The sequence below is a fragment of the Pangasianodon hypophthalmus genome, chromosome 5, assembly GCF_027358585.1.
Source record: "Pangasianodon hypophthalmus isolate fPanHyp1 chromosome 5, fPanHyp1.pri, whole genome shotgun sequence".
NCBI classification, from domain to species: Eukaryota; Metazoa; Chordata; class Actinopteri; order Siluriformes; family Pangasiidae; genus Pangasianodon; species Pangasianodon hypophthalmus.
In genome coordinates this window covers 16,841,244-16,856,581 of record NC_069714.1, presented here as the reverse complement: position 1 = coordinate 16,856,581, position 15,338 = coordinate 16,841,244, and the positions used below count along the sequence as shown (strand labels likewise).

General features: G+C 37.2%; 1 protein-coding gene across 2 annotated transcripts in view; it reads left to right on the top strand.

Annotated features, from left to right (window-relative positions):
* Nucleotides 1-15,338, top strand: part of galnt13 (UDP-N-acetyl-alpha-D-galactosamine:polypeptide N-acetylgalactosaminyltransferase 13) — a 41,415-nt gene that overhangs the window by 22,709 nt on the left and 3,368 nt on the right. The window contains exons 9-13 of one of the 2 annotated variants that reach the window (XM_053234544.1): nucleotides 854-993; nucleotides 6,053-6,151; nucleotides 6,249-6,383; nucleotides 6,592-6,621; nucleotides 8,501-15,337. In XM_053234544.1, coding sequence (XP_053090519.1) covers nucleotides 854-993; nucleotides 6,053-6,151; nucleotides 6,249-6,383; nucleotides 6,592-6,621; nucleotides 8,501-8,686 — 590 coding nt within the window. In that variant the 3' untranslated portion in view covers nucleotides 8,687-15,337. Of the gene's footprint in view, nucleotides 1-853; nucleotides 994-6,052; nucleotides 6,152-6,248; nucleotides 6,384-6,591; nucleotides 6,622-8,500; nucleotide 15,338 lie in introns of those variants that run through there. The other variant, XM_026912793.3, reaches the window with a different exon arrangement.

Here is a 15,338-nt window from a genome sequence, read left to right as displayed (position 1 = left end):
AATGCATTTTTGAAGAGCAAATAAACTGGATTATTTATCAGGCATCTCAAAATAATAAAACAAAATAATTATAATATATATATATATATATATATATATATATATATATATATATATATATATATATATATATATATATATAAATATAATTGCATTAATTCAGATGCAAAGTGATTGTTGGTTAGCAGTCTTACTGTCTATGGACATCCACTAAGATAAAAGCTCTAAAAGGAGCCAGACTGTATTAGCTTTATACTACAGCTCAGTTGAATTCTCAAATCTGATTTGTCAGAAAGTATTAATTAAAATTTATACAGTACCATAGCGCTGTTGAATTCTCAAATCTGATTGGTCAGAAGGTATTAACTAATACTTACACAGTAGCAGAGCACAACTGAATTCTCAAATCTGATTGGTCAGATGGTATTAACTAACATTTATACCACATCTGAATGGTCAGATGTTGTTTAGTTTTCTATAACAGCAGCTCTGATAGTTGTTTGTATTGTAATTGAAATCACAGGTAATGACTAATGCACTCATTCTAATACATCATCATGTTAGTTCTTAAAATGTGAGAGAACATTATACAGTATAATATTGATTCCCCAAACTTTCTCCAAATATAAAATGATTAAAATTACCCCCATATCTAAAATCTGATGCATTTCAACTAATATCACTGCTGTTTCTTTCCAGTAAAGTTTCAAAACTCACACATACAAATACACACACACACACACACACATACAGACACAACATGTATAATATCCTGTGTTTAATGTTTAGTCCTGTGTTTTCCTGTTCTGCCTACAGTGCTGTGCAGTATAGTAATAGGTGTGTATTTGTGCAGGAGTGGTGCGAGTGGACTATGGAGACGTATCAGCTCGCAAGGCTCTGAGAGAAGCTCTGCAGTGTAAACCTTTCTCCTGGTATCTGGAGAACATCTACCCTGACTCACAGATACCACGCAGATACTACTCACTTGGAGAGGTATACAACTTTCTGGGCTTTGTTATTTTATTCCAGTATTCCCTGTTAGGTCTGATGCATTATAGGATTAATGTTTTAACCATAATGCACTTGCTGTTCTAATTTAGCAAGAAATTATTGGTTTTGTGAAGAATGAAGCTGTCTTTCATCTGTAGACTTACAGTAACATCACACCATTGTTTGCAAAGTCAAGGCACATATTGTGAATGGTAATGCCTCCAGCTGCCAGACAGATCAACTGATCATTTGTCTCCTTTTTATTGCATCACCCCAGAAATCCGCAGTGTAGAAAATGGCACCACAGTAGACTGATAGAAATGTCATCTGTCTCACAAATTGTGGTCTGTAAGGCAGGTTGTTTGTCATCTTCCAGATTACAGGGGTGCAAAATTGTGTGTCACCTGGTTTCCTACCAAAAAGTGCTGAAAAGCATCATCTTCATTGTGTTGCCATGTAAATGATTGCATCATCCCTACCAACATGGGGCTGATAAGCAAACTGCAGGGGTTCCAATAATGGATTTTTATTAAAAGTGGGTAGTTTTTAAGCCAGAACACTGTTTGTAATATTTGGTGATGTTCTCCTCACATTCTGGAAGCTGTCAGTAACAGATCTGCTCAGAGACGAAAGCCGCTGCCCCAAACTCTGTAAATGGGGGAATAAGAAAGTGACGTGGACCACCAGTATTCAGTCCATCAGGACAGTGAGACATCTCTACTTGTCATGTCAGTCATGTTGCTTGTAAATTTAGAAAACTCCCCCTATTCCTCTTAGAACACAGTGATTTTCCAATGGTTACCATTTTTAATTTTATCAATTTATGACACATTGTGTTTTCAAAATGTTTATAGTTACATTTAATGTTGTGGAACATCCAAGTTAGTTACTGTTATCACTTACATTATAGCAGATATAAACAGTCATTCTCTCACCAGCCTCTCTTTGCTTTTCTCTCTTGAAGTTAATAAGACAAAAATACTCAGCTTGTCATGTTAGTGAAAAACCAGAAAGAGCAAGTCAACTGTCATGAAGATTCTCTCATGGCCAAAAGCTTACTGACTGTTACAAAGCGCTGACACTCGAGAGATTCCATAAATGTTAAATAAAAGTGTCCTCACAGAAACCTTCATCACATCAATAATTATACATTTTCTTATTAACCATACTTTATGTAGATCATCCACTATAGCAGTCCCTGTGAATAATGCTACTATAGAAATGATAATGTATTAGAATGATCACATTAAATAAATCATCTGTTAATCATTTGGATTACTGCGGGCACTACTGTCAGGGCGGTGCTGTTACAGAAAATTAATCAACCTTCGGATTTGAGAATTCAACAGCACTGAGAACTGTCCAGTCTGTGACTGTCTGTGACTATGGTGGCATTTATGGTGCTGTCGACAAGCTGTCACTGATGATAAATGAACATGAGTAACCCTGTACAAGACTGTATTTACCAGGGAGAGGGTATAGAGTGAAAGCTTCCACTGATGGGGCACTGAGTGTCTGAGAAGGGTGTGTGATTGCCAGCTGATGGGCCATGGGGTGATGAGTGGCTAATGGCCCTGAGTCTTTCAGAAAGTTGAACATATCAACTCAGTGAACAACTATATCAGGCTTACATTAGAAGACAGGCAAGACAAAAAAACTGGCCTTTTTGGCCTGCTTAGTATGCAGAAGGCTGAATGGCAATTTATAAAGTGCAGTCTCTTGGAAACAAAGTAACACGGATCAGTATTTGCCATTTGATTCTCACCACCCAGTGGACCGCAAGATCAGAACACCACAACATTGGGCTGAACATGCCAACCAGCTCTGAGCCCAAGGACAAGGAGTGCAACCATCTGAGAATTTAAATTATTTAAATAATCCTTCTAGTAAAGTCTGTCCACTCAGTGGCTATCTTTGCAGTGCTCACAGGCGGTTATTTTTAGTCATAGAAGACCAGACTGCCATCTACTTGAATGGGGGAGAGCCGTAAACCAGAAATCTATCGACAAGCTGCATTTTAAACATGGGATTGCTATTTTTTAAGGTTGCTACAGCACATGCACATTTCTCCATAACTAACAGAGTGAAGTGTACAATATCTGCACATGCATCAGTATAAGAATCTGATAGGCTAGGCACTTTCTGTTAACATGTTAACCAACAAGGTGATCGGCTCTTTTCACTGAGAGGCGGGACTTTTGTAATACAGCTAACATGTTGAGTGTTATGTGCTACCCCATTCATATTTTAAGCAATGGTCTGTTTCTACTCATATCATCTCAGGCTAAAGCAAAGTTTTCCCACCTCATGCCCAGTGTTCCCAGGATAGACTCCAGATCTACTGTGGCACTGACCAGGATAAAGGTGTTATTAAAAATGAGTGAAAATGAAAATGAAAAGACTTTTTAATTTGAATCAGCGGAGCTGTAGAGCACAACTGAACATGCATTTCACTGCCTAAACTACATTAATCTAAGGCCAGTTTATTTTGTAGGATTATTACAATGTTATGAGGATAGTGCTTCAGTGATATTAGCCAACTGGTTCATTGATCTATTTGTTATAAGGTTAGTATCTGGTTTATTACTTTTACACCTTATTGACGGGAATGAATAAACCAACAGCTGTTGAATCTGTAGTAATCCGGGCTACGCAGTTGACCTGAGAGATATAGTGGAGAGAAAAACCTGATTCAAATATCCAGCCATATATAGCCATGAATGCACCAGAACTGAGCTCCAGTCAGCATCTCACACAAAAGTTATGAGTATTTGTCTTGGCGTTAACTTGTAATACCTTTGGCTAGAGAGACATATTTGACATATTTTAATATACCTCCTCTCAAAGTAAAGCTGTTAAAGAGCCAGTGTGTTAGTTTTAAGCCCAGGTTCAGCTCTATTAAGCTAATAGTCTGCAGGGAGTAAGGGACCGTTGCCAGCTTGAGCTGATGATTTATAATGGGCTTCTGTGCCAGGGTAAGATGCTGTTGGGAGAAACTGAGTGTGTGTACTTGTGTGATATAGATGTTATGCTGAGACTTGATAATTTACAACTCTGCAGTAAAGCTTGCCTGTTACACCTCTGCTGCTGGTTCAGCTTCCTGAGGGCTCTCTCCACTTCAACCAGCTTTATATCACTTTTACTGCAGCCACATTAGGTTTTATGTTATTTAATTATAAACCACCCGCTAAGGTGGCCATTTTGAATCGTCACTGTCCAAATATGTAGGATATTTCTAAAGGTGAATTGTTTGATATTGAATCAATAAAGATATAACTGTGTAGAGCTTAAAACAATCCCTGATTGTCAGTGATTTGTGCTACTCAGCCAGCCTCATAGTCCTGCAGGTAAACTCTATGTTATGAATGAACTGTAATTACTTGTTTTAGTGTTGTTTAAGTATGTTGCCAGGCACATGGGCAAATCAGGGCCATGTGCTATTAATTATAAGAGCAGGAAATGATTGCTGCAGACTTGTGTAGGTGGAGACTGAGAGACTGCACAACATGCAGTGACTTATTCGTTAATTTCAGGATCTTTCTTTCTCTGCTCCTTGACAAGATTGAAAGCAGCATCAGGAAAAATTTCAGCTCTCAGAAATGAGAGAGCTCAGTTGTTAACTCTTAACAGTACCAGGGTCACTGCTAGGCACTGTCTGAGAATAGTTTGCACATTGTTCATGTTGCTCTTGCTGCACTCTTCAAGTCTAAAAGCAGTGGTGTACAATCATGACTAAAGTTACACCACAACATCTATTTGAAAGTTCATGTAGGGTGTTTTTTGTGATAACTGTGCCAACACAGAGAACAGTAACCAGGTGTTATGTATACTATACATGAAACCTCTTTACCAATTGTTCTATACATACACATACATACACATTGCATACACAGAAGACCATGTGACAGCTATACTTTCAGACCATGTATGGGATACACAAACATCCTTCACTTATTAACTTAATTTGTATTTATTGTCTTGTTTTGCACTTGAATGTTTGTCTGTTCTAGACTTGTACATACATAGGGCATGTAATCAATCCATTTCCCTCAGATTGGTTTGTGTCGTTCAATTAAAATGATGGTTTATTTAAAATGTATTTTTGTATTTTTGTTTTCACTACAGTTGCACTGTTTGCACTGTCAACCTTTACACTTTTTTAAAGCTGCTAGTTCCATATCTTGGAATTATAAGGTTCTGTTTGACTTTGTTTTCCAAAAATGAGTTGTTGCTCTAAATATGTTATTAATGTGCTATTAAATATGTTAAATGGCCAAAAATTTGTTGACACCTGACCATTGTACCCATATGTGCTTTTTGAACATCCCATTCTACATTTAGTTCCCTTTTGCTGGTATAATAAGCTCCACTGTTCTGGGAAGACCTTCCATTAATTTTGGAGCGTGGCTGTGGGGATTTGTTGCTCATTCAGCTACAACAGCATTAGTGAAGTCAGGCACTGATGTCAGGTGAGGAGGCCTGGGACGCAGCTGGTGTTCCAGTTCATCTCACCTGTGTTCAGTGGGGTTGAGGTCAGAGCTCTGTGCAGGTCACTCGAGTTCTTCCACTCCAACCCTGGCAAACCATGTCTCCATGGAGCTCGCATTGTGAACAGGAGCACTTGCATGCTGGAACATGTTTGGGCGTCTTGCTTCCAGTGAAAGGATGTTATAAAGCCACAGCATACAAAGACATCGAATACAATTCTGTGCTTCCAACTTTGTGGCAGCAGTTTGGGGACAAACCACATATGGGTGTGATGGTCAGGTGTCCACATACTTTCAGCCACATAGTGTATATGTGTTGTGTTTTACAACAAAACACAGCTTACAAAAGAATATAGTGTAAAACATATTTAAAGATTAAAAGTTTTTAGCTAAATTGTCAAATATAACTTTATAATTCCATGGTATTAAGTTGTTGATGCATTTCAGCTTTGTGCACAGGCATATCAGAAAAAAGCAAGAGAAATATGTAAAGCTTTGTAATATGATTTGTAACTGGAGTTCTGTAGAGTCCTTTATCAGTATAGTAAACACTCTAGTCCTTGCTTCATCCACAGATCAGAAACGTGGAGACCAACCAGTGTGTGGACAACATGGGAAGGAAAGAGAATGAGAAGGTCGGCTTCTTTAACTGCCACGGGATGGGTGGGAACCAGGTGAGAGCACACTAACCCAGTTCAGACTCACCATCTTACTTCATTCTACACCAGAGATCTTGTTAAGTGTAATAACATATCTGTGTGTGCTTTGTAGGTGTTTTCATACACAGCAGATAAAGAAATCCGGACTGATGACCTGTGTCTGGACGTGTCCCGTCTGAATGGCCCCGTCATCATGCTGAAGTGCCACCACATGAAAGGCAACCAGATGTTTGAGTATGATGCTGAGGTATGTATTAAAGATTTTGATCTAGCAAGGTTTAAGTATGCATATCCTCAAACACTGATTTTAAACACTTGCATATAAGAGGCGTTGGATAGTTTTTACCACCAGATGGTGCTACAAACCATACATTTTACTTTGTATTTCAAACATATTGTCATTGACTACAGTGATCTACAGGTTACTTAAAAGCATCCTTATTCTTGTTGCTTAGTATGTTGGCAAGTGGGAATATGATTTTAAGGTAAGATAAGCTGTTTTGCTGGATGTTGTGGTAGTTTCATGTGTCAGTATTCCAGAGTGCAGTATTAGTTTTGTTATAGAATGTGGCATGTCCTTAAGAAGTCCTTGTGAAGTGGATTTATAAATTCTAAACATTTCTATAGCAGTATTTAGTGGTGCCAACATTGATACTCAAAACAGTGATACTCGTTTCACTGTGTACTGTAACAGCTGTATATGGCTGAAATGACGATAAAAGCCGCTTGACTTGACTTGACTTGAAAATCATAACTCTACAACAAAATCCCTAGTGGAGGTTGGTGAACAGGAAATCTCCATGTTAACAGAATTTAATTGCATTCTGGAGATACATTTGAAGTTATAAGCAATCACCTGAGTATGTAAGCTTACTTTCTACAGTTGTTACAAAATTTCCAGTCTGGTCCATTTCATGCAGATAATAAAGTATATAATATAATAATTAGTATGCAGACTTATTATAAAAAAATAAGATTTTATCACTAATAACACACTTTTCCCTGTGCTTTGATTATTGAATGACCTGTGTATTGACACAGCAATGCAAAATACTTGCTTTTGATTTTCTGTTGGCTCACAAGACAGTGGTTTGTGAATTTATAGGGTAAAGTTCACCTAAATAAAGTCAGCACAAGCAAATGGCTTGTCTACCAGGCACATTTTATTCATGTTTGTCTGACCACAACTTTATCTGAAAAAGTATGGTTCAAGGGAATCTCCCATATTGCTGTAGTAAGGGGTTGAAAATTGTAAATGCTATGACCAAACCATAGATCTTAGCACCGCTGCATCATCTGTACATTCTAATTATAACTTTATAATGCAGTATAACTTGAAACTCTATTGTATTTAAAGTGTAGCTACTCGATTTTTAAGTTTCAGTTTTGTAGATTTCTTGTAAGTAGCTAGAGGTAATAGTATTATTAAATTAAATAGAAACACCCAGGATATGAAAATATATTGTGATGGTTGTAATATTATCTGTACTAACAACATCTGAATATAACCACACTGATTGAATGGTGTACCTGTGGAAGTATTTAGACATGGCATATGAAAGAGGACATCACTATGAGAGGCTTGAGAGGGAAATTTGAGAAAAGAACGCTTATTTTAGTCACAGACATCCTTGTCTGTAGAGAATTGGGCTATGGTGTTGGCCTATCCATGTGCCCAATTGTGTTTTCACCTCCAAATTATTTAGGCCTCCTCAACAAGTGTACTGAAAGCCCCTGTAGACCAGTTTATTTATATATTGGCCTAGACTGCTGAAAAATCATTTTGATGAGTAATTTATGCGGCATAAAATATTCACTGGTTTGGGTTTTGAGAAATGTCACAGTCTGTCAATGCAGCCCATCTTTAAACTATTTTTAAAAGCTGTTGCTGACTCCAAAATTCCAGATCATGAAAGTTTAATAGGTTTTTTTTGCTGAACATTTCACTGTCAGTAAACCAGTTTTTCACATATACCACTTAATGACTGAGGCAGGAGATGGCAAGTTTAAAAATGGGTGTTTAGTTATTCATACATCACATTAATTTTTTAATACTGTCACTTCTGCCAGTATCTGGCCTCCAGTTTGATCTCTTATATCCACACATCATTCCCATCACTCATCATCTGTCACATAGCCCATCTCTTTCACGTTAATGGCTTCATATTTTAAGGACATTTGTACATCTCTCAGAGCAGAAATAATTGGCTTATATTAATCTTGCCACATGTACTTGCACTGTGTTAAGAAATTGTGTTAAAGCAGTGTTGTGTTCTAGACTAGATCCTGGTGTGTCCGTGTTGCACTGTGTACCATTCATGTTCATTCATGCTGCTCTGTGTGGTGTGTAATGGTGACCATCAGAAGGGCACGTTCCTGCACATTATCACACAGTCATGCCTCACCATCAGCCGGCTGGAGGATGGGACGTACGGGCCTACGGTGGAGTACTGTGACGATAGTCCCCTTCAGTCTTGGGTCCTCAGGAACTACACCACACTGGAGGTGGTTAGGAAGGTCTACTACAGTGCCACTGATTACTTTCTGTAACTGGCAAGCCCAGGCCACAGCAGGTTAGTGCTGGAAGGTTTAGTGGCCCAGTCCTCTGTACTCAGGCTTTAGTCAGAGATTAGAAACACTCCTCAATGAGTGCTATAATCAGCCTCTAACCCCATGGATGATTCATAATAGCTTATTATTGTACATTCCATTTTTTCTCATCTTTTCATCATTAGTAAATTAAAACATTTTCAATGACACATTTTTCTAGTATGATGGTCTTTTGAACCACCCACAATCCTCTCTAAGCGAGCTGCTCATACTTGCTAGAATAACCTGCAATTAGTCTAACTACTGAACTAGTGGATATCAGGGAGTAACCCTAATCACCTCACAGTGCATTATACTCATAAAAAGTAGGTTCCATAATGAACAACGGTAATAAAAACAGAAGACAGGATCAATGCTGAAGCGAGTGTGGAGTGTTTCATAGACATAGCAAAACAAATGTGCCTCCCTCCAATGCTCTATCACAGATTCTCTCCAGAGAAAAATAATACGATATTAAGTGAGGAATAAAACACAGCAGGACATGCAGGACATGTATAGGAAAATAATCACTGAATGGGTGGCACATTGTATGTTTTGTCTGTTTATAGTTACATTTCATGTAATAGAACTTTATATTTTATACATTTATAAAATGTATACATTTATTTATTTATTTATTTATTTTAATGAATATTAATAGGAATAATTGATAAATATAAAAAAAATAATATTCAGTCAAATTTAAGATATTACAGTACGCCAGTGTGTTATGCCTTGCCTATTGTTAAGGGCATGCCCTGTCAACTTATTGATTATGTTTCCTGCAACTGAACAAATTGCTGTATAATATACAGTATGTTGAAGAATGGGTGTATATGAGGATTGGGCCTGTTTACACACTTAGATGTTTTGAAGTAGATTAGCTTGATGTTGGTTTAGATCATGTAGGCTGAAATGTGGATGTGTTCGCTAGTTTTAGTGAGTATTTGTTTCTGTGTGTGAAATTTGGAACTTTAGACACTTCTTGTCCATTCCAGACGAATGAAGACTCTCAGTGCTTGTGTTCAAGACAGATTCCAGTGTTTAGGATCTATTACTGCTGACCTTTTTAGTGGTTTAAGAGAAGCCAGGAGCTCACCCATAGCAACAATATTGACATCTAAAGAACTGCTGTTTACACACCACCATCACCAAGACCTTTTCAGCACCACTGCATCAAATTAAATCTTATTTGACATTTATGTTCCTTACATAAATATTTCATATTTATATGAAAATTTGGTAGTTGCTGCTTCATTTTACATATGCCAGCCCTCACTGAGTGAGAGCAGAGGAGGAATCATTATTCCATAATGCGACCTGATTATCTATGCGCAGAGCTCTGAAATAGGTTTGTCTTTGTTTGCGAGTTCTTTTGAAGTGATCGCTCATTGTGAAAGGCCTCTTTCATGGCCCTGGTCTCTCAGAGAGCATGGCTGCATCTGAGCACTCACACACAGCCATGCCACAGCTGTGCTCAGCACAAACAGGGTGTGCGGGGTGTTTTTTTATATATATTTATTATCAGAGCCCTGAATAGTAATGGCCTCTCTGCCCCTTTTTTATGCTGGAAGTGTTATGTTGCTTTTCAGGCTGTTAATCTTTTTGTGTCTGTTTTGTTTTGTTTTCATTGTTGGATCTCATATTCTTGCTCATCAGTCAAAATCAAAAACTCAGTGATTTACTTCTGTGCTTAGTGATTTATCTTAGTGCGATGTGTCCTCCTCAAGATGTTGCTTGTAATAACACCATAAAATATTGTATACTACCTTGACTGGAACATGATTGGGATATAGATGTGTTTTCATATATTTTTTGGTAACACTTTTTGGTAACACTTTCTATGAAGCTCATTTCCATAAATCATTACAGCTACACTTATAATTCTTTGTAAGTAGATAATGATTGCGTGTTAACATTTTTTAATAATGCCTCATAAACCTCTAATAATATTCAATAAATAATTCCTTGATAACTTGAAGCAAATGTAATATTGACGAACAATTATAAAATACAACCTGGCATCCTGTCCCTCCAAGGTTAAGCAGATGCTACACATGTGTGTTCTTGTCATCTTTCCCAACTTTTTCAATGTAATGTGTATGTTTTTTTGTAATTAATTTGGAAATGAGTGTTTCCATATTACATTACAAGTATGAAGTTAATAGGGTCTTACAGCTTAGAATGAGGAATAATTTAACGTCTCATTCAATTTACATGAAGCACTCAGTGATGAGGTCATTATTAGTTATGAAGCTTGTGCAGTGGGTTGCCACATGGCATTGTAATGAATAGTGAAACTTGCATTAAAAGTTATCAGGGAGTTATTTTTATAGTACATTACATTACACCACAACATTGTTGAATTTTCTGACAGTAGTTCCGGCTGTAACATAAATGATTTATATTAATGTATTTGTTCTAATACGTTAAAGTATTACACGTTATACGTTATAGTAGTTTCTATGGCAACAGCTCGTTCACAGGGATTTGTATTGTGGACGCTCCCCATAATCTAAGGCTAGTAATAAACAGAGTGTTTATTATGGTGACACTTTCTATGGTGAAGGAAACATTTATGTAGCATTTATGGAAGGAATCTCAGGTGTCAGGGGTATGTAATGGTCAGTAAACTGGTCAGTAAACAGTAAATCAGAGGAATCTGGTTTCTCAGTAGCTGTGGCAGCGGGGGCTTAGTCGATCATCGGCTGCAGACGGAGAGGAGACGCACAGGTAATGTGTGATGATTCTCACCTGTGTGTGATTATGGACAGTTTATGTGTGTGCTTTGTTTGTCCTTTCAGACAAGGCTGTATGCCAGAGAGAGCTGACAAAGCTGACATAACACACACAACACACTTGTGTTAGACTTGAACTTAAACTGTGGACGTGAACATAAAAAAGCTGTGAGCGGCGTAGTGTTTGATTTTGTTGACAGTTATTTATTAAGGGGAAGAGGCATGGGCTGAAAAGCGCTTATGGGAAAAAGAAAGCCCAGAAAAATCAAAAGAAGCAAGAAGCTCCCTAAAAAGTGGCCTGTCTCCTGAGTCCTCATTTTCACACACGCACACACTGGGTTCTGCAGTAACATGACAAGCTTTGTTTTTTTTGTATTTAAAATAATAGAGGCTGGTGATGGAAGGACTGTTTATCACTGCTATAATGTTAGTGATAACAGGAACTAACTTGTGGATGTGCCATAAGAATAAATGCAACTTTAAAGGGTTAAAGGTGCGATGTTTCACTCATTAGTAAATGATAAATTGTAATCTTTGGTAAATCGCTGTGGTATAAGAGGAATGACTAATTTCAAGCTATGCTCTTATAGGAAAATAATCCACTTTAGGCTGGTATCCGCTTTACGTCAGGCCAGCATGGATTATCTTCCTATAACAGTATAGCCTGTAGTGTGCTCTTCCATACTTACTAAAGCTTTATGAGGCATTATTTTATAAAATTTACGCAGTTTAATAAAGTTTATAAAATTCCAAGGAATCATTACCAACTTACAATGAACTATAAGCAGGTTATAATGATTCATGTATACGGGCTTCATTGAAAGTCTTACCAACTTTTCCTTGAAGCTGAAGAACTTTCTAGCAAAATTGAATTTTGTCTTTTATTTGAGAACTCTCTTGGGTGGTGTAGGCATGTGTGTGAATGTTCTTGACTATGTGATGTGTGTAGGAGCAATGTGACCAAAAACAGTCATTAGAGCAGCAGAACATCAGTGTGCTCCCTGTACTCTGCAGCTGCTGTCACACAGAGACATGTGTATGATGGGTATTCCTCAGCAGGGGCACACTCTTACACGCCAGTCACATTTAATTACCTGATCGTCAAGCCTTGTGAGGGGTGACACATTTTCACTCACTTACTACACTGCATTGACCTTTTGTTTCTCTCGCTGTGAATAGAAGATTTTAGTGAAACATTTATTGGCACTTTATTGGCTTGACAACGAGTGAACTTTGTGAATTATTGGCACCCTTCAGTGGCACAAATGATTGTATAAAATAATCGTCAGACGGAATCAGTCGAATCTTCCACTTAAACAGTGGGAGAAAATACTTACTTTTTCTTCATGCAAAAACATTTGACATAATATCGACCCTCCTACAATATTTATTGTTGTTGACCAAATATGACATAAATATAAAATCCTTTTATTATTCATTACTATGGAGGAAACCAAAGAGCAGAAGAGGCCAATCCACATGAATAAACCTAAGAATATAAAGAAGCTTGAAATATTCTAGAGGGAGAAGTGGTACAAGATTTCTCTACCAGTGTCTAAAACCTTGTGAATATATTGCTTCTGCAAATACTCATTGCTGGATGCAAGTTTTGTAGAAAATGTGTAAAAATATGTTTAAATGTGTTAAAATAAAACAGAAGATTGTTCCCATAATCAAACTCAAAACATCACTTGTATATGTTATTTGTTTTATAGATTCTTTTTTGCACATTTTCATGAAGGGTGCCAATATTTTTCGGAGTTGACTACATGTAATATCTTTGTTTAATGAGCACTGATTTCTCCATGACCTATTTGTATGTTGAAATCCGTCCATGTGCACTGTTTCAAGAGATGCCTAAGTTCATCTCATTCAGATATTCTTTTTCCGAGATGAAACTGAATAGAATTCAATTATTATTATCAATTATTAAATCTTTTCTAGCCCTTTTGCTAAATGCATCTAGGATCCATTGTGTTTATTTTAGATTTTTGCTAATTTAAATATTACCATCAGGAACTCATTTTGTAACACCTGATGGAAATGGATAAAAGTCACAGCCTAAGCTATATACAACATACGCTGCTGTACGTTCTTACACATGCATCAAGAAAAAAACAATTACATTGTCTACATTGTACCCAACACTAAAAGCAACACCACAAGCAACATCTCTTGTCCTTTTATTTTCTAGTCATTTTATTCACCTTATCAGTCTGCTCATTTGAGGTTTCTACTGTACTTCTTTCAGATCATGTCATTACAGCAATGTAAACAAGCTCCATTTAAACAGTAATGTCATAATGTGCATTCACATGCTCACTTTGTTCAGCTGTTAGCTAGCAGCTGTTTGATAGGGCACTGTTTAATTATGAAGCCCAGAGAGCCGTTTGTGATTAGTGCTGAGCCTGAAACCAGAGGCCAGTCACACTCATTAGTTTCTCTTGCTGCTACTTGAACAGTGTAAATAGAGTCTAGCCACACGTCCAACACATCCGCATCTCCATGCACGGCCTATTATTAATGGCACTAAGGTAGGCCAGACTAGGCGCAGGGGTTTTTGGAAGCATGCCTTTTCTCAGCACGGCTATTTTTTCTTATGTATGAGTCTGCCATGAGTTATAAATGGTTTGATGCTGCATGACAGGGAAAAATGATCTCTTTTGGCTTTGAATGAAATTGAAATAAAAAGGGTTGTTGAAGTAGAGCTGCTTGCAGATAGTTTTTATAATTGTGTGTCATAATTGGTAATCACTACAATATGATTAAGACAGACAGACAAATGGATAAGAATGAAAACTGCAGCAGTTTTGCGGGTCAATTTTTTCTCGTTGCGTTTTAAGCTGAAGTGTGTCCTGAAAGCTGACTTGAAGCAGATGTAAGATGTACATTTTCTCTCTTATTGTATTTCTGAACACTTAGTCAAGAGGCTTAACGGTGCGATCAGTGTTTAACTTGTATAGAGAACACAGCAATCACACTCGAGTGTGGACCAAAACAACCAGTCTGAGCAAGGTGGTCTCTGAGGGAACTCTACTGCAGTTTGATTGCTGTCTGAAAGCGTTTCAACCTTGAATCGACCCTACGGCAGGAAGTGAACCAAACATGCCATGTATTTTCGGTTGTGTGCAACATTTTTTTACATGTGAGCTTCTAAACTGACCCCTGAGCTACGAACTGAGCCAAAGAACAGAGCTGTATGCAATACAATGCTGGATGCAATACATTACTACATTACACACTTATAATTATCTAATCATGTATGTCGTGCCAAATCTGTGCTTGGGTGATTTTTGTGATTTCTACACACAAAGTTTTGTTTAGCATACAGTATATATATGTGGAGTGTGAAACTAAACCAAACTGAATAGCAAATTGAAAACCAAAAGTCTCAATTTCACTCTAATCGGGACTCGGTAACTAAAAACATAGGTGTGAAAGCAGCCTTAAAAAGCAGTCTTTCCAACTACCTGTGCTTCTCTCTTTCTAAATGTACTATTGCAGAGATATTTGATTGCTCTCCAAAGCTGGAGGCAACAGATATTTTACATAATCTGCCACAGCATGCATAGTAAAACAGGTTTACTGCAAAATCACAGTAATTACTCCAGTAAATTATTGTCAATTTATAGTATGTGTATTGCAATATATATTTATAATGATTTCCAATAATTTTAGACACAGCTGATAAATGCGATAAACCCTTTTTTTTTTTTTTAAGTACAACACTTAACTGTATTTTTTATCATTGATTGGAGGTTGAATAGTATAATGGCTGGGGTTTGATTCACCTATCCAGGTAACAACACGAGTTGTTAATACCAATTAATATTTGTAATGGTGGCTGTTGTTTCAATGTTATATGTTTTCTTTTC